At 39.1% G+C, this 19,817-nt stretch overlaps 1 protein-coding gene across 5 annotated transcripts in view; it reads left to right on the top strand.

The window, feature by feature from the left end:
* Positions 1-17,671, top strand: part of Carmil1 (capping protein regulator and myosin 1 linker 1) — a 285,478-nt gene extending 267,807 nt beyond the window's left edge. Inside the window, exons 32-37 of one of the 5 annotated variants that reach the window (XM_048348358.1) lie at positions 911-1,340; positions 3,973-4,054; positions 5,233-5,445; positions 6,366-6,506; positions 9,032-9,181; positions 15,293-17,671. In XM_048348358.1, the coding sequence (XP_048204315.1) occupies positions 911-1,340; positions 3,973-4,054; positions 5,233-5,445; positions 6,366-6,506; positions 9,032-9,181; positions 15,293-15,429 (1,153 nt within the window). In that variant the 3' untranslated portion in view covers positions 15,430-17,671. Of the gene's footprint in view, positions 1-910; positions 1,341-3,972; positions 4,055-5,232; positions 5,446-6,365; positions 6,618-6,679; positions 7,627-9,031; positions 9,182-15,292 lie in introns of those variants that run through there. The other 4 variants (XM_048348357.1, XM_048348356.1, XR_007211220.1 and 1 more) reach the window with 4 other exon arrangements.
* The last annotated feature ends 2,146 nt before the right edge of the window (positions 17,672-19,817 follow it).

Here is a 19,817-nt window from a genome sequence, read left to right as displayed (position 1 = left end):
GAGTTTCTTTCACTCTCTGCAGAAAATGAACTTAAGGTGGAGTTGGCATTGTTGTCTTTGCGCTTGAGAGAAGCTGAGAGTTTTATGAATGAGCTTTCAGCCAGCCTTTCTCTCTTCACCCACATAAGTCCAATCTCTTCTGGGCCTATGGATTATGTTTCAGATTTCTGAGGCTGGTTTTCACTTCTAATTACATGGGCTTCTATTGTTTTTGTCATTTCTCCCTTGGGTGGTTCATCGCTCTGTTTCTGTCATCCCTTGATGTGTGTTTAATGGAGATTCAGGGAAGCTAAGTGGATGTTGAGTCTGTCAGGCTTTAGATGGAAGACAGTTGTTTTGTGATGTCTTCCCTAGCTCATTTGGTTTATTCTCTTTTTCTTTACCCATTTTCTAGGTTAAAGAATTTTTTTTCTGTCTACCTCTCCCATTGTCTTCTCATTTTTCTGCTTTTTTCAGTGGCTCTTACATTTAAGCAAGGATCCAAATCTTGGCTTGGCTTGACCACTAAGAGTGGATTTCAGGTGTTAATCTCATAATGATAGAGGGATTATTAGGGGGCTCTAGAACAATCAGGCCTTTTCCAGTGTTCTCAAAGTAGACAAGGCAGCCACCCACTTATGTATCAAATTGGCCCTGGTTTATTGGAAGTTCACACACATAGAGAGACTTGACTAGAGCATCTGAATGTTAAAACTTCCTTGTGCACTCAATTTTGCCTCCTTCAGATGGATTCAATACAAATCATACTCCATTCTTGTTTCTAATCAAAAATGCCTTCACTTTTGTAAGTGCTTCAGGATGATAGCTATGGGCACAGCAGTCATCTTTCTACTTATGTTTGCATTGAGTCCTGCTAGAACTTCTGTTTTGAGTCACACTCACAGGCTTGGTGTCTTGATTTGAAATGCAGGAGGTCGTCTTCCAGAGGCTCTGAGTCCCAGGAGCTTAGTGAAGGAGGCGAAGAAAAGAAAAAGCGAGACTCACGGAAAAGTGGCTTTCTCAATTTAATCAAAGTCCGGTCCAAGTCAGAGCGGCCACCCACGGTGTTGATGCCAGAGGAACCCTCTTCGCCAAAAGGGGTTGTAAGAAGTCCAGCAGTGGACACTCCCAGGAGAGACACGAAGGCAGCGGAGCACAATGGGAGTTTTGATCGCACTGAGGAGATAAAAACCCCCGACTCCTTTGAAGAGAATCAAGGGGAAGAAACCGGGAGACTAGAGCGAACTGACAGTAGGGGCAGCCCACAAGGAGGGCGGAGATATGGGGTCCAGGTGATGGGCAGTGGTATGCTGGCAGAGATGAAGGCCAAGCAGGAGAAGAGAGCCGCCTGTGTGCAGAAGGTAAGGATGGTCCCTTTGTCATGTTTATCCTTAGAGAACTTGTAGCCCTCCCCCTGGTGGTGTGCACTTTGGCCCCAGGGCCCCAGTGCTGAGGAGAGCCACTGCAGCTTCAAAGCTCCATCCTTGGCTCTGAGAATTGAGCCTCTTCTAGCTGTACTTGTCATAAGAGCCTGTGAATGAGAGCTGTTCCTGGAAATACTTACAGCTGGGAAGGACTGAATCAGCTGAATTTGAATGCTGACCTTAGGGTGACTGTGAATAGGAAAGCAAAGCAAAGTACTCCAACCAGATGATCATCACAGAAAGTCTGAATCCAGTTCCCATTTATTTAAACATTTGACTTGTTTTTAATCTTCAGTCCTTTTTAAAAAAAATTCCCAGATGTAAATGAACAAAGAAAAATTCAGGAGCTAGTGTTGGTGTCTCATGCCTGTCATTCTTAGCTATTCCAGAGGCTGAAATTTGAGGATTAAGGTTCCAAGTCACCCCAGGCAGACAAATCTATGAGACTCTTTTTTTTTTTTTTTTTGCCAGTCCTGGGCCTTGGACTCAGGGCCTGAGCACTGTCCCTGGCTTCTTTTTGCTCAAGGCTAGCACTCTGCCACTTGAGTCACAGCGCCACTTCTGGCCATTTGCTGTATATGTGGTGCTGTGGAATCGAACCCAGGGCTTCAAGTATACTAGACAAGCGCTCTTGCCACTAGGCCATATCCCCAGCCCTCTATGAGACTCTTATCTCTAGTTAACCAGCAAAAAGCTGGAAGTAGAGGTGTGAGGTGTGGCTCAAGAGATAGAGTGTTATTCTTGAGTGAAAATGCTAAGTGAGAGAGCACAAGACCCCGAGCTCAAAGCTACTGAGCAGTACCAGCACCAAGATGATGATGATGATGATGATGATGATGATGATGATGATGATGATGATGATGAAAAAACAAAGAAAATTTCAGGAAGATCTTCTAATTGCTTGGTTACTTACTCAACCACTGATATGTACTGTCTGTCTATTGCTATAAAGGAAACAGTACTATTCATTCTTAGAGTCTTTTCCAAGTGTTGTCTGTATGTTCCATCTACTTAAAGGAGAACATCCTTGTTACAATCATTAACATAAACATGCCAATGTTGAACGCAGGTTTTAGTTGCTGTGCATTCTCCTGAGTTATGTTTCATTTTAATTTTTTGTTTTTGTTTGTGTACTACAGATTAACCCCAATGCTCTATCACTTTGAGCCATGCCTCCAGATTTCGTTCTTTTTTTAGCTTTGTTTTTGAAAATGAATCTCACTAATTGTACTGAGGCTTAGTCACAAACTCATGCTCCTCCTGCCTCTATTTCTCAAGTAGCTGGGATTACAAGCATATCTTAAGCTCTATTATGTTTGCATATCTAAGTGCCTCAAAGAAAGGAATATTGTCCTCTGTTTTATTTGGAGTCTCAGAAGAAAACCACTCTTCCCAGTGAACCCTTGATTTTCTGAAGGTTAATAGTAAACTACATGCATACCAGATTATAAAGGGGTCTTTCATTGTGACTCTAAACAACTGCTTTCCATTAACTCCTGAATCCACATGATTTCACAGCTGTTCACCAGACCGTTCCCGCCAGTATCAGCCCCTAATCATTACCTAGTTTCAGATTCCCTAAGTCAATGATAGAAGGATGAGTTGGGAGAAAACCCATGTAGCTTTCAAGGGAGACAGGATGGAGTCTTTACTGGTCAGAATTCTGATCACACACTATAGCATCAGTGAGTCACATGCCCAAAGGTTTACGGTTTAATCCACTCTGTAAATTTCTTTGTAACAATGAATGACATATTTTCACCAATGAGCTGTTTATTTTTTGTCAAGTTGTCAGGGATAAGCAGCTGCTTTTTTGGTGGAAAGATGAGAAATTCTAGTATTGCTTTGGATTAATATATAAATTAACTCAAAGTGACACTTCTGGTTTAATGTAGTTGTTTGTGGGTGGATTATATTACTGTTCCCTTAGCGCCATCTACTGTCAATTTCAACAACCATCACTAAGAATTTTTAAAGTACACACCAATTGTGGATAGTCCATCCACGATTAGAATCCAGAATAGTAAAGGAAAGATTTGTTTTTAAATTACCTTTAGACTATTTCCCCTAAAATTCCACAGCTGTACCCTTGATAAAGATAATACCATGATACTCCGTATAGGATAGGATCCCTGATCCATATACTGCTGGTAAAATATATGATACCTTTGCCTTCCTCTAAATAACTCTCCTTGTATTATCGATGTTTGATATATACTTAAAGAAGAATAATAAGTAGGGTAAGAGGATCCCTTTACCTCATGTGGAACATTAGGTCTGCAAGAAAGAGGAAATATTACCAATATTACTAAGCTTTCCCTAGTAACATGTTCCTCCCCCTCTGACAAATGGGCTTTGGGACCCCAGAGCCTGGACTGTGTCCTGAGCAGATTGTATTCTCATACTTTTTTCTCAACAGCAGCACCTTTGAAAGACATATTGTTCCAACATGCCCTGTAAAAAATGACATTTAGGAGCTACTGTTTGTTGTCATTTGTTATCTGTTGTTTTATTTTCCCCCTTATACCTCAAATATGCATACATGTTGGGAATGTTTGTTTGTTTTTAGAAGTTTGGAAATGATGTCATCTCCCAGGATTCTTCTAGCTCAGCCTTGGGCTGCATGGAAAGGTTGGAAGGAGGTGGAGCAGGTAAAGTAAGGCTATTGCTGTCAACTCTTAGAACAATCATTTGCTTTCTGGCTTCAGGAGTCACTTGTGATTGACAGGAGAAAAAAAAAAGAGGGGCAGGGAGAGGCAGGGGAGGCCTCTGTGTTGCATGTTCTCAGCTCTCATTAAAAATGCTATATCTAAAATAAATAAGTAAATACATTCATACAATATACATACATACATACATACATACATACATACATACATACAATACTACATGCTTTAACCTGCCCCAGTGTCACCTGGAGATACTTCTCATGTTCTTCCTTGTATCCTGACAGTACATCATTTCTGAGAGGGAGGAAATACTGATTAGTGAAGAGGGTGGAAGGGCATAGGAACATGGCAGATGGGGTTTTGTTGTTGTTTTTTTAAATAAGCCATACATGACATCTGGAAGGTGGGTGGCTGGTTTGTGAACTATGAAAGAAGAGTCTTCACTTGAAACTTGAGTATGCATGGAATAAATTATCCATCATTTCTTTGACTTTTCAAGTGTAATTAATGGGTGATACTTGCAATGGAAACTGGGGAGTGACTTGCAAATTGCATGTTAGAGATGTGACTCTGCTGTTGGATGTACTCAGGCCTTTCTATAGTATTGAAACTATAGTACAGAATCTTTCATGTTAGAATTCTATAATATGCAGTACTTAGAGTTGGACTACCAATTACATTTGCCAGCTTGTTCTTGATAGTTGTTTAGTTAAATTTGGATAACAGAATGATGCAGCGGCAGAATGGGATGTGATGTTTGGTGGTGTTCTCACCATTAAACCTGAGATCATGACTATCAACACAGCCCTTCTCACTCAAAACTAACTGTAGCCATAGTCTGGTCTGATGATTAGTTATCTAGAACTGAGGTCACCCTGTTTAGTTTTATTTCTTTCTCCTTCCTTTTAGATCTGAGAACTTCCCTTCTTTGTGTGGACAATGAGGGGGTTGTGTACTACTAAATATAAAACTCATCATCTCTAGGACACTCTAATGACCAGCGAAGTATCAGAAAGCTTGTTAATATTCTGTGAAGAACTTTAGTCTTTTACCAGCAGGCTTCAATTCTAAAAACACTAAAATGTCCCATATTTAAATGATTGGTCTCTTTTGAGACTTGATTTTTAAAAGTGTGATTTTCATACCACTTTTTATCCTAGTGCCTAAACTGCATCCCGTTCTCCCAGAGAACCGCTTTGGTTTGGGAACACCAGAAAAGAACACCAAAACAGAACCCAAAGTGGACGTGGTCTCCAGGTCTCGGAACTCTTCCAGCACACCTACAAGCCCAAAGCCCCTCCTGCAGTCTCCCAAGCCCAGCCCGGCAGCAAGGCCCACCATTCCACAGAAACCAAGAACCATCTCCCGACCTGGTAAGGGTTTTGCTTGTCTAGGAGTCATTTGGAAAACAGATAGCATCCAAGGTTGGCTTGATCTACAGTTGGTCTCATGAGCAGCTGGTAAACAGGATGCAGGGAACCTTATAGGAAATCTACAGGAAGCTAAAAAAATGGTAAAGACTGAGGATTACCTTACTCAAGATCAAAGCTGAATGTGACTGTGCGTGCCTATAATCCCAGCTGCTCAGGAAACAGAGGTAGGAGGATTGCAGTGTAAGATCAGCCTGGGCAAAAGCACAAGACCCTATCTGAAAAACAAACTAAAGACAAAATAACTGTAGCATGGCTCAAGTAATAGAACACTTGCTTAGCAAGCATGAGGCCTTCAATTCAATCCCCAGTATCACCAGAGAGACAGAAACACACAGACTGACATTACAGTTCTCTTCCTAGCTATTTCACCATATTTTTGGCCTAATATGTATATCCTTCATTTATACCATGGTCAAAGGATTTTATGATTCTGAAAGTCTATATTTCCAAATTATTCCTAAAGACTTCAATGTGTGCGTGTAGCTAGATGTCTGTAAGTATGTTGTGACTCTTGCACTAGTGTTCACAACAGGGAAAGACAATGTGCTATGGTGTTACATATTTTAATACAAAACAATTTTTTTGTTTCAGACAGAAGGAACATGTAGCTCATTTATAGGCTAATTTTTAAGTATTTGATTGAAATTGCTATATCTGTAAGATAGGATCCTATCTGGGCCAATTTTAATCTTCTGGAATAATACTTTATTCTTTATTTTTTGTGGGTATTACTTCCCTAAGTAACAAATTGGTCATAAAAATTCTCTGCTTTTTTTTTTTTTCCTGTGAGTCATCTACTATAAAGATTGACCTGGCTTATGTACTTAGAACAATTGATTCATGTGTTTGTGTTTTCATAGAGGACATCCCAGACTCTCCATCTGGCCCTGGTTCTCCTAAAGTTGCTCTTCTTCCACCGGTCCTGAAAAAAGTTCCCTCGGACAAAGAGAGAGATGGCCAGAATAGCCCCCAGCCCAGTCCCAGGACATTTTCCCAGGAAGGTAAGAACATTTATTTGTGGGTTTGCTCTCCCCAAAGACAGTAATTTCAAAAGAAAGTAATTTTAAAAGAAAGCAATGAATCCTCATCCTATTGAATATCTTAGCATTCAAATTAGCATCTCTTAAGCAGGGTTTCCATAGTGTAGTGGTTATCACGTTTGCCTACCACGCAAATTAGCATCTCTTGGATGAAGTTTGAGAAACCAGCAAACCAGTGTAGTTCCTTAGTACAGAAACTTAATTCAGCCTACTGGTGACATTGGATTTTAATGAAGAATTAAACACAGAACAGAGACACCCAGCCCCAGAGGCCTCACTCTTTGTAGGAATAATCACAAGATACTCTTGAATCAGCTCTCAATGTGTCAGGAGCTCCTTAAGCATGATTTTGTGACCTGTTTGATGCTACCTGCAGAATTTCCGGTACTAATATTTCCAAATAGAACATCTCCAGTTGTGGTAAGTCATCATGATTCAGGAGCAGCTCACAGGGCCCTGAGAGATCTTGCAATGTAATGCGGTCAAGAGGCAAACATTTCTCATTCTCAGAAGTGTGGTGGTGCCTGCATGGACGCTCAGATGACTACCCTCTCAGCTTGTTCCTTCTGATTAGCAACCTCAGCTAATCAGAAGGCTTTCCCCTGGAATCAGATTGAATTGCCAGTTATCAGGAGGGAGGCCTGGTTGGGGCAGTTTCAGCATCTGGGCTATTTTTTTCCCCCATTCTCCCTATTGTTTTAAATGTACAGTTGACTTTCCTGTACTGGCTGTCCTTTGTAAAGTATAACATATATGCTGTCTTTAAATCCCTCTACACCTACAAAAAGTTTCTAGAGCCACACAAGTGCTCATATCACCCGTCCAGATTGCTCTCGTTGTGTTTGAAGTTGCTGGAGTTTAATTTAGTTATTTGTTAATGTTTCAGAATTCTTTGATCTTGCTGATTTGACTTCCTCCTACCTTGGCCTATTCTATTGTATTGGCCATAGTCTTAGGTTGCAGCCTAATACTGTCTTGGTGGTTTTAGAGTTTAGTATGCTTGCTTTTGCCTCTCCCTTCTGCACATTTATTTGGTTGGTAAAAGCTTCATCACCTACTGGCTATGAAAAAAGAAAGAGGGGGAGGGGTTGTCTGAAGCTGATAAAAGACTTTTATCAAATAAAGAAACTAACTATAGATATTTCACCTGGAGGAAATAAATACAGGGCTTGATATTACAGCCAAAGCCTTTAGAAGACCTGGCATTAAAACAAGAATCTTTTGTAGTGATAAGTTAGCATGTGAATGTCCTCTGACAGTGTTCTCACCACACAGCCTCTCCCCATTCCTCCCTGCTGTCTCTCCTTTCTGCAACTGCTGACTGTGCATCTGTGCTCTCAGGAAAGCTTTGGAAATGCCTGAAAGAATTGAGTTGGGGGTGGGGGAGAAAGTGGGAGGTACAAAGGGGCAGTACAGTAAAGAGAAGGACTGTTCATCTTATTAACTGTAACCAAAATATTCAAGGGTTTACTCTTCCCCCCCCAATAAAAATATCTAAAGATTGAATTAAAATCATTTTCTGAGCACATTTGGAAAACGATGTTTTCTAAATACCTATAGATGATCAAAACAAGGACTAGAGTAGTCTCATGGGTAAGATTGTTATGGAGCCTCCCAGGTTACAAAGTGGGTGACCTGGATACCACTAGCCAGCTTTTATCTACTGAGAAAAAGTGTTCTTTCTTAAGGAGAGTTTGGGGGGTATGGGAGTGTAGATGTTTGATTCCCCCTCCCAAACTAAATAACAGATAATAGGAGACATTTCATGCCCCCACCTTTCTAATTGGTTGGGACTACAGAGAGGTGGAGACCTACACTTTCCCAGCTGGGATCCAGAATAAAATAGTCACAGGAGATTATGATGATTATATCATTTGGTATTGAAATTGGACTAAAGATATCCATGAAGTCTGAGAACAACTTCTGAATGTCCAAGGTGGTAAGATTATAACTTTAGAGTTTATATCTCAGCTCATCTTCTACCATGGCCCAGAAATGACAGCCACGTGTGAGCCCTGTCTTTCTCCCTAGAAACTGTTCCTGTTTTGCACATTCCTGATTTCTTGTATATTATTCATGCTGGTTACTTCATTTCCTTGTTCTGTGCCTCCCTTTGGACTAGCGTGCCCAACTAATTTCTGAAACAGGTAAATCACTGTGATTCTTCTGGATTATTTCATAATGAATGTAATTTTCATTAATCCATCGTGGAATCAAAATGGTAATGCCGGGGTCTTTTTTTGTTAGTATTTTTGGGGGGACAGATTCAGAGCTCACCTCATTTTGCACGACATTTCCATAATGTTGGCTGTTGAATTCTGTAGATAATGGTCTATCTGCCCAGGATCAACACTTTTGAGTTCCTTGAATCCTAGGTTGGGTGGGTAAGCTGATATTTAATTTGTAATACTAATATTTTAATATTTAATGTAAACACATTGATGTATTTGCTACTATAAAGGGTAAAATGAGTCCCTTTTCCTCAGTAGTGCAAAGAGGAGATTATTACAAAAGGCATTCAGATCATGACAGTGGCAAGCCTTCCAGTAGAGGGAAAAGATCTTCAAAACTGTACTCCACCATTGCAGAAGAGGAAGTGAATGCATTTGGGCACAGGAAGTCACAGCCAACAAATGGTTAGAACCTTCAATTATCATCCCTCACTGACCCAAAGCTTATGAACTGGCACTAACAAAAATGAACTTTAATTGAATAACTTCTGTCACAGGTCTGGGTCATGGATTCATCATCTAGATGATGTTTTAATTATTCAGAATGTCAACAGGATGGTCCTTCCATTGGGGGACAAGAAATATTGTCTCAATAATCTAAATTTAGATATTACTATGAGGGAGGTTCAAGTTACTTTAGGAACTTGACCATTCAAATTTTTGTCATAATGAAAATTTATTTTTTTATTTGGGGTCATATCTCATATTCTCTTCCTTTATATCTTTTTTCTCTTTTAATAGACCAGATTAGAAATTATTTTTGTATTATTATTTATTTATTTTTATTGTGAAGGGGGTGTACAGAAGGTTTACAGTTACGTAAATCAGATAATAAATATGCTTTTAAAAACTAGATTAGAAATTCTTAATGTAATAGATTTCATTTCCTTAGAGCATTTTGATCTAAGGTGTCATTAACCTTAAAGTCTTGTAGGAAAAAATATCGAATAAAAATAACTACTGGCTAAATGCCAATCTTTTGTCACACACATGGATTTTTTTATGATCTTTTATAACAAAGCAAAAAAAAAGAAATTAACTTTTCCATCTTGAAGAACCATTTTGTTGTAAAGCCCTTACTCTTAAAACTTCTGTCTTCTATTTGGCCTTTTAGTGAGTTCTGTCATCTGTCCAAGTGAGAATAATTGCAGAAGATAAAAAGGAAATAGATTTCAATTCAGCTTTAGCTTCCCATGGAAAATGTCTTATCCGTGTCAAAAGTGCTTTCTAATCTCCCAGGTCATTAGCTTTTTATAAATATGACTTGAAAAATCATTGAAAGGAAATCTTATTATTATAAAAGGAGAATATATAAGATATTCTGACAAGTCAGATTTCCTTAATGAACTTCTACCCTATGTGTGAGCCTCTTAAACTGTTCTAAAATACAAGCTGGTGATAGGAATACCTTATTTTTTATTGTGAAAAGACTTACTATGTGCACTTCAGTATGTATAGTAAATTTCTTGTGCTCTAACTCAGCTTCTAGCTCTATGAGTATGATACCTCAAATGGGAGCTTTTGTTTTTGAGAACTTTATTTGATTCACATATTTTAATTGATTGATTGATTTCTTAAAGCAGACAGAGAAAATGTACTTTCAAAGGAAAGGTATAAAAGGAAGTAAGGAGAGTTTCTGTTCAGAGAGGGACCCCAAAGAGAATACCCTTGATTCTACTATCTAGTATTCTACTATCTACTATCTATCTACTAACTCATCATCATCATCAATATTGGGACTCTGACCCCTGGGTCAGTACTCTGAGATGAGTATTGGCCTCTTCCTTGTCTGGTGTTGACACAGGTGGAGTTAAAGACACAACCCAGAGCATAAAACAAATGTAAAGAAGAGCAATTCATTCTGTGTTGGCCAGGAAGCATCTGCCCTAGACAATATCAACTATACTGGCCCTTTTTTTCTTTTTTGTAGTACTAGGCCATGTCTGAGCTACATCCCAACTGTTCCCTCATTTAAAAATGATTTCCTTTACAGGTGGCCTTTGTAAATACATAGTTGTCATGATTCTTTCATTTATAAACAGTTTTTTTTGTGACACTTCCAGGAAAATCTTTAGTAGTTTCCATCATAGAAAAGTTACATAAATGAACATGTAAGATGTTTATTTTGTAAATAGTAGGGTTCTTTTTGAGAATATATTAAGTCACAGTTTCTTTCACTATATTGTCTCTTTCACTTATAAAGACATCTGAGATTACATAGATGTTTCTAAATCCTGGAACTTTACACTTGAGCATTTCTATCTATTGACTTAAATCATGTATTAGCACAGGATTTTTTTTTCCCCAGTCTTAGGGCTTGAACTCAGGGCCTGAGCACTAGCCTTGAGCAAAAGAGCCACAGCGCCACTTCCAGGTTTTTTGATGGTTAATTGGAGATAAGAGTCTCATGTACTCTCTGGTCCAGGATATCTTTGAGCCATGTCCCTCAGATCTCAGATTACAGGTGTGAGCCATCAGTACTAGCACTGTACTTTTGATGAAATATTCCTCCTTCAAGAACCACTAAAAGCACTTTCTACAACAAGTGGAAAGACCACTTCTGTAACCCAGTAAGGCTTTGTGTCACAGTGGAAAGTGGGTAAATGGCAGAAATAAGTCAAATCATAAAAAAGCAACCAGAAGAAATTCTGTGCCTATCTCAAATTTTTCCATGACCTCACTAGCTGAAAATTCTCTTTGTGATGGGCTAGGTAAAATTTTGATGAAACTAAATAGGACCATCTTGTATTAGCTTTTGTACTTTGATTCTTGAAATAGACACAAAAGTAATTTTTATAAGGAGCTTCAATTAAAGTCATTTTATGTCTAATATCTTAATTTTGTTTTGTTAGTGCCGATTCCTAGCACTTGACCTTCATCTTTGAGAACTGCATAGCAGTCTGCTTTCTGAATAGTTCCTGATTTAAAAAAAAAAATATCAGAACAACTAATAAAGCCATGGTTATCTACTTTTCCTTAAATCTTATAAGAATAGTTTTGTTTATACCAAGCATCTTTCTTAATTTCCTAAATCATGTTATTCATGAAACCAACAGAGGCTATTGTTCTCAAAGCATGCTGCATATTTTATCATGATTGTTATGTTTTGATTGTATAGCTATTTTAATATTGATTTGACAGGTAAAATGCTTAATCTCTTACTAGAAATATTTGCACTGGTGTCTTGAATTCCCTCTATATTTAATTGCAAGCTGTGTTTATATTAGCATATATCCTATTTTCTTGAAGTATTAAAATAGTTGCTTTTTTGGGCTTTGTATACGTTGCAATGGATTTGTTTGTACAAGGCATCTGATTCTGAGAGTCAGAATCAGATCAGACTTTTGCTTCTTCTGTAATTCAACCTATGGCCAACAAATTCTTGGCTGTAGCTTGCAGTCTATAAGCTAGTGGTTTATTCTTTCTTTTACCAGGTTATGTTTCCCTTGTTAGAATTCGTCAAGTCAAATTTAGTAATTCTTTGGGACCTCTGGTTCTTGCTGGAAAGATTAAACATTAGGGTCAACCACAACTGAACATTCTTCTCATATTCTTAATATTTTCCTCCCACAAAATACAAATCTCAGCTTAGTTGACAATAAAGAAATCTCAAATGTTCATGCGAATCTCTAAATCTGAGTTTATATGCATACTTCCGAATGGTTTTAATTAGCACATGTACATATGCAAAATCAAATCAGCATCAAGAGCAGAGACTTCACGTTTGAGCCTCTCTGCAAAAATTATTGCCAGTATCAACAGGATATGAATATGTAAGCAAGTGTTTGTGTTGAATAAATTATTGGTTCATTTACTTGAGCACTTTTTATCAATTAATGGTCTGTGGAATGGTAATAAGTATGTGTGTGAACACATATACAGACACACTCTCACATTTTTAACTGCATGAAAATTTGCATTGAAGTGTAAGAAAAAAATTCTTTTTTTAAAACTCATATCAATGTGCCTAATCAAATGCATAAGAGAAGGTTTGTCTGAACTAGGTAAAGATTTGTAAATTTTATAAATACTTTAAAAATAAATTTTGGAGCTTTAAGTTTGAAGCAGACAAAATCTATTGAGACTATTTTTTTTTTTTTTGTCAATTATAGATCTTGAACGCAGGGCCTGGGCACTGTCCTTGAGCTCCTTCCACTCAAGGCTAGCACTCATACACTTTGAGCCGCAGCTCCACTTTCTTGAGTCCATCTCTTTTTTTTTTTTTTTTTTTTTTTGGCCAGTCGTGGGCCTTGGACTCAGGGCCTGAGCACTGTCCCTGGCTTCTTCCCGCTCAAGGCTAGCACTCTGCCACTTGAGCCACAGCCCCGCTTCTGGCCGTTTTCTGTATATGTGGTGCTGGGGAATCGAACCTAGGGCCTCGTGTATCCGAGGCAGGCACTCTTGCCACTAGGCTATATCCCCAGCCCTGAGTCCATCTCTTAATGATAGTCTGACCAAACCTACTTCTGTATAATTTTTATTAACATCTTAATTATATGTGCTCTACTAGATGCTCCCTAAGGGCTGGAAAACAAACTTGACAAAGAACATTCCTCCTACACACGCGTTTGCACTAGGGATCTGAGCTAATGAATCTGTAGGCCTAAAGGCTGAATATTTGGGTTTCCAAACTCACCTCATTACTTGTGTGGTAGGTTCCTGCTTCGCTGTACTTTAGATTTTCCTTCTGTGGATGGTGCCAGCCTACACCATTAAAGACATGTCAGCCTAGTCTTCCAGCACTTTACATGCATCATAGCTGATTAAAATTAATCATTGAAGATAAATATACTTTGAATAATTTTCCCCCTTGAACTTAGGACCTCACACATTTTAGGCTGCCACTGAGGTATGTCTCCCAGTTCCAAGATGAAGTTTGAAGGTGTTCCCACCATAGTAATGCTTTGGTAGCCCTCTTGAAGTAATGTGTTCTTTTCTCCTGTAGTAATGTGTTGGCTATATTGTAGGTTTTAACTTTTATAACTAATATTGGCTCTTTGTCACCAAATGTATATACTTCCCAACTCCTGCTATATCTCTCCAAACCCATCCTAGAAGTCTCAGAGGCCAGTGCCATGACTTGAAATATCAATACTTCGATGGAGCCTGAAGGATGATCTACTTTTTGCTAAAAATATTCCTCCCCCTCCCCCTTCTTCTCCCCCTCCTCCTCCTCATGTCTAGAATCTGGCTGTGACAACAGAATTGGCAACAGAATTACTTTATTATGTTTATATTTTGATTATTGGGTATAATGAGCTTTTATTTCCTGACATCATCTTTGTTGAGTTGAACATTTACACAGTCAGCTCCTGGCAAGATGAATTATTTAGCAAAATGCAAAAATTGAAATAATTAGAAGCATCAAATGAATCCTATAGCTTTTTTTAGAACTGAAATCCAGTCTTCCTGTTTGGACCATTTTAACATCTGAGTTAAGAGCTGTACTCTTCTTTCAAACTGCTGTACAAGGGACACAGATTTGGGATATTCTAACTTACGTTGTGTCTATACAATGGACATGTGAGTAGTATTTACTAACTCTTAATAGTATCCTGGAATTCATCTAAGTAAACCTTTCCCAAGTCATAATAGCAATGAAGCCACAACCTATTTGGAATTTTTTTAAGTAGGCTTTAGAGAGACAGATTGCACATAGACTCTTGGTTCCAAGTATTACAGAACCTATCTTACAGAGTTGTTGTAAGAAGGAGTGATAATGAGACAGTGTGCCTGGCATTTAACAAAAGCTCAGTTCCTGGAATGGGTCTCCTGCTGGCCATTTATAAAGTCACAATGAATCCTTCATATGTGCCCGTACTCCCAATAGGCAGTGGTTGTAATCCCTTTACCTGATGATTGAATGTGTCACCAGCAGTATTCATTTATTTAAAAGACTGAGAAGTATTCATTTGTTTGGGAGTAAAGCTGAAATGTTAAGACTTGAAAGATGAGATACAAAAAGGTCTAACAAAAATTCCTGGGACCATTTCTGATGTCATCCCTTCCAAGGCAGGGATAACCAGCCCCTAAAACCATCTGCAGAAGACATCAAATGGGAATCTTTCCAGCTAGCACTTCCCGAAGACTATGCCTGCTCTCTGTGCCGCATGAAAGGGCAGCTGTGATTGAGGTGGTCACTGGGTGCAGAACAGTCTCGCCTTGGTGTACCCCCTCCTTCCTGGTGTCTCTGCTTTGCCACCATCCTTGCCTGTGGGGTCCTCACTTCAGATTCTTAATCACATCTATGAGAGGTTCACCCTGTCATAGACTGGGGTTTTTTTCCCCTTGGTTTTTTTGTTTGTTTGTTTGGTGTGTTTGCCTATTGTTTGTGGTTTTGTTGGTTTGTTCTAAAATTCTAGTCTCTAAATGTAATAAGCAAGTTTGTTTCTGAGAAAGTCCATCCTGACTGCTGCTCTTCCCTCCCCACTTCTTAGGGCTCCTGTATTCACCTCATTGTTAGCCAGGCCACTAGTATTACCTTGTCAATAATCTGTCAAATGCCTTTGATTTCAGTTTCAAGGAGAAGCTGGGGCCAGCAGGCCCACGAGAATCAAGAACAAAAGCAACGCTCCTCCACTAGAGACGGGCCCCCAGGCAGCAGGTCTAGTGACTCCGGAGAAGAGACTGAAAAAGAGTTTATTTTTGTGTAAAAGTCACCCAGGCAGATGTCTTTCTGGGCAGGGTGATTTTGCCAGCCATCAGAGAGGACCCAAGGGCAACACCTCTTTCCTTTTCTTGGTGCTTTATTTTCTTCCTCCAGGTTTTTTCTTTCTTTTTTTAAGTGTAGAAGCATCAATTTCTTGATTGTCAAAGCACATTTTTTAATATTTCCCCTAATCCTTGACTTTTGAAATCTGACTGTTATTTCTATGCCCTCAATGAAAGCCAGCAATTATAGCATAGGCCCTACTTGAATTTCTCTGAGGCAGCTACAATCTGCCCTGCAAGATGAATTTTCAGAGGTTAACAAAGTAACTGGATCCACAATCACACAAGTAACTCCATCCAGTAGACCAAAGTGTACTACTGAATGCACTTGTGTCAAATCTGCACATAACTCAATATAGCAATTTATTCTTGATGTATGCAATTGCACATTGTAATTATATTAACAGAGCACACTAATAAATAATTTGTATAAATTATATATATTAGATCTTGGGTATGATTTTTTACATTCTCCCATGGGGAACTTATTTCCTCCTGATGTGGACTTGTACATTTAAAGCTTGATTGGTGACCTTCAGATACCATCAACAAGCACAGCTTAAGAACAGAGTAAGACAGGCCCATGGCTTATTTTACCATGTGCCAGGATTAGTGTATATATACTTGATTGAAGTGAGGTTTTATGAATATCCATGTTTTTGAAGGCCTTTAATGTCTGTCTGCATAATAGCTTTTAATGTGTGATTTTAAGAGAGAAATACTTTGACACCTGTAAAATATTGAAATACAACTCTTTATAAGACATTTCACAAATATTCACTTACATTACAGGCGGAAGGTACTTTATTCATATGTATTATATTTATACCAATAAAATGATTTTACAAGTGGAATTTTTTTACCTTCTCCAGTTACTTTTTTTAAAGTTAGGATTGGCTTGTTCTGGCGACTTGAAGTTTGTTTCTAAAATCTATAATAATTACCGTTCTCAGATCTGGTAAGCATCTGCAAAATAAACATAATTTGCTAATTCTTCTGCCTGTTTTTAATACTTGGGAAGAAAAAGATAAAATGTACTAGATAGGCATAGAATTCTGTATGTGATCTGAATCCCACTGTATGAATTAGGAACAAAGAAAAGATTCAGAGTAAAGGAGCTGATCTAAAGAGTTGCAAACCCTATGGTCATGTGTTAGAAAGAAGAATCACAGATGAGAGAGCTTATGGGACCTGACACTGTCCCTTATCATCCTCCCCCTCACCATCCTCTGGCGTCTGACATGTTCGTAAGTGCCAGTAAATGGAAGACTAGACAGCGACTTGCTGTTGCCACATGATTTCACGATGGTAGATAGAGACCAAATCATTTCCTCCAATGGTGTGTGTGCTGTCTCTGCTGTGGTCAACACTGGTAGGCATGGATACCTCTAATGGCTGTCAAAGTGGGAGACATATAGGCAGGGGAGGGTGTGGTGCCCTAAAGAGCTAAGAAGATGTGATAGGCAGACTCATGTCTCAATTAAATGTGGTAAAGATCAGGCTCAGGTAAGTCCATGCTCCATGAAGGACATTAGTCTTCATTGTGACTCAAGACACCCCAGAGGAAGTGACATTTGTGCAAGGTATTGAAGTAATACCACCAGAAGTACAGTGACCCTGTCTTATTCTTACTTGTATTCCCTGTAAATGCATGATTCAACCTCTGTTAGCCATAGGAGTGGTAGGAAGCTGCAGAGACAGCTTGATCTCAGAGTAATCAAGCCCACATTTACTTAGAATTCTGAATGGTTTTTTTTTTTTAAAAAAAAAAGCCCACTTACTGTCAATTCTACTCTCTTCTCTCTGAGTTTCAGCATGGAATCTGTTGTTTTTAAAACATTTTTATCATTATTATAAAGGTACTATTTTTATATAGGAGCTGTTCATGAAGGCAGGAAAAGGTAAGTGAATAACCTCATTGATTTCCTGCACAACTTGTAATGCAGTGGAACCATGGAATATTTTAAGCAATAATGGAATCAGAAACAGGTTTTACAACCCTAAGAGCCCAAGATAGGTACCTACAGAAGTGGATGAACAAGAATCCTGAATTATATTTCCTGTCATGGTGATCAGGAGGTGTCCACTTGTGAGTACCTTTTAACAGAGCCTGATTTAGTACTAAGCCTCTGATTGTGGATTTCTGCACCTCCTTCACCTCCCCCCCCTCCCCATTTTGTTTTACATAGAGTAAGATAAGGAATTCACACTCCACCTCACATTTATATGAAGAAGGGGAAATAACCAAGGAAGCACTCCTATTTCTTTGGGAGGTAACCCTGTTGTGTGACATAAATGAGCAGATTGGTCTTCCAATTTTTTCTCCCTTAGTTTAACATTGGCTAGTTTGGGTCTACATAGCACAGATCATTGGTCAGGCATATGTTAAGTGTTAGAGAAAAATCAAGTTGCAATCAAAACCTGGTCACTGAGAAGGCAAGAGGAAGACACTGGTCACCTGCCTCATTGGGAAGGGAGAATAGGGCATTTTCATGACTGCCCCTGCCCTATGTTTGCTCATTTCCCTGACCATCCAGCTCCTCTAGTTGACTATTCATTTAATGTTCCATTTTCAAAACAGAGTTGTGTTCCCAGAGAAAATAATTTAGGAACTGAAATAACTGAAAGTAATTTAGAAACTGGAAGACAAACAATGATAGGCTTCCTTTTGCAAAGAAGAAAGAAGGGAATTATAAAAGCAGAGCTCAATCATTAGGATGGCCTTGATTTTTTTCCACAGAAAATTGTATCTGTTCACAATCTCAAATGTGAACATCTTAAATTGAGAAACCCTTGAAAGGATTTCTGCTCAACACTTTTTTACCTGCTAGATTGAAAGCACCATGAAAGGTAATGCTGGGTTAACAGTGATGAGGCCTTTGCATTGTCATGGGATCTCTCTTTACTGTTTCCCTCAGCCCCAGTGGCATGTCCTAGGTAGAAGGCTGTACATTATAATGCTGACCCTCATTTCCACTCATAGCCCCTCACTTTTACCACTGCCGTCTTCCTCTTGCCCAGATAGAAATTTACTTTCCAAATTTTCTGAACCTACCTAACTCCTTAGCCAGACTACTACAGCCTTGAAAACAGTCAAGGAAGACAAAGGAACAAAGGCAGAAAGGAGTGTGGGTTTTTGTTGCTCACGCATTTTGATTTTTCCTTTGTCCTGAGTTTTGACTAAAGCAAAACTATAATGAAAAGCTGTTTTGAGGTAGTCTGGATCTAGGCTGATGAGAGAATGAACACTCCTTATTGTGAGAGGTCACCAATAACTCCTCAGGGTAGGCTGAGGCTTCCATTGAGACAGTCACAGCTTGGGGTTCATCTGCCCACCTTTGCCCACCCCTGTCTACTCCCTAGTGTATATGTTGATTCCAGAAGGAACACCAGTAACAGAAACTTCATGTCAAAGTTAGCTTCTTGGAGAACCCAACCTGTGATGACAGACTGAATTTAAAGAGGCCCGCATCTACATTGAATGTATGTGACAGAGAATATGTATAATTCATAACCAGCACATACTACTGAAGCACCATAGAGACTGAAAACTTCTGGGATTATATGCCAGGTTTTCCTTTCCTACAATTACTGTCACTCTGTTTCTTTCCCCAGGACAGCACTGGACAACTCCTCATGTAGCTTGGCATTTCCTTGCCAGAGAGGGTACATTTGGGGAGAAGTGCTGCCCTTCAGCTTCCTATGAGAGTCTAACTGGTCTTCCATGAGCAAAGGCTACACAGTTGGGTTCTGGAAACATTTGAGAGTTCTTTTCCAGCTTCTCCCCAGTACTACGGCCATCGTCACTCCACAAGAGCTGAGCTCAAGTATTTGGAGTGACCATTACATGCCAAATAGGACCATCGTGTTTTCCTCTCTCTGGAGACTACATCTGGCCCAGCATTACCAGAGACTTCCCCAACCTGAGAGCCACTTCTGAGAGGTTAAGCTTCTTAGTAGCTTTTCTAGTGCTAGAGTTCATTAACTCTTTAACTGGAAGTCAAGATTCTGTTTCCTTCTGTTATTTTTCATTTCGTTCTTGACCAGAGTAGCTTCCAGTTCCCAGTAGCTCCTCCACTGTCCCCTCTACCCTTCAGTTTTGCTGAACTGTAGGCTCTCAATGAAATATTCCAATATGATGATCTTAGTGCTTAAAAGCTTTCTGCTATTTGTGATGTGTCCCCCAAAAGCTCTTTTATTCACAGTTCTCATACAAAGAAAACGGGTAAGAGAGTGGTTGGAGCCTTATGAAAATCCTCTAGAAAGATGGAAAAGATGACAAGAGGAGTAAGAAATACCTGAGCTTTAGTCTGTACCAGGCACGTTACAA

This window comes from Perognathus longimembris, chromosome 6 (assembly GCF_023159225.1).
Source record: "Perognathus longimembris pacificus isolate PPM17 chromosome 6, ASM2315922v1, whole genome shotgun sequence".
NCBI lineage: Eukaryota > Metazoa > Chordata > Mammalia > Rodentia > Heteromyidae > Perognathus > Perognathus longimembris.
Note: the sequence above shows the minus strand (reverse complement) of the source record. Positions and strands in the feature narration are given on the sequence as shown.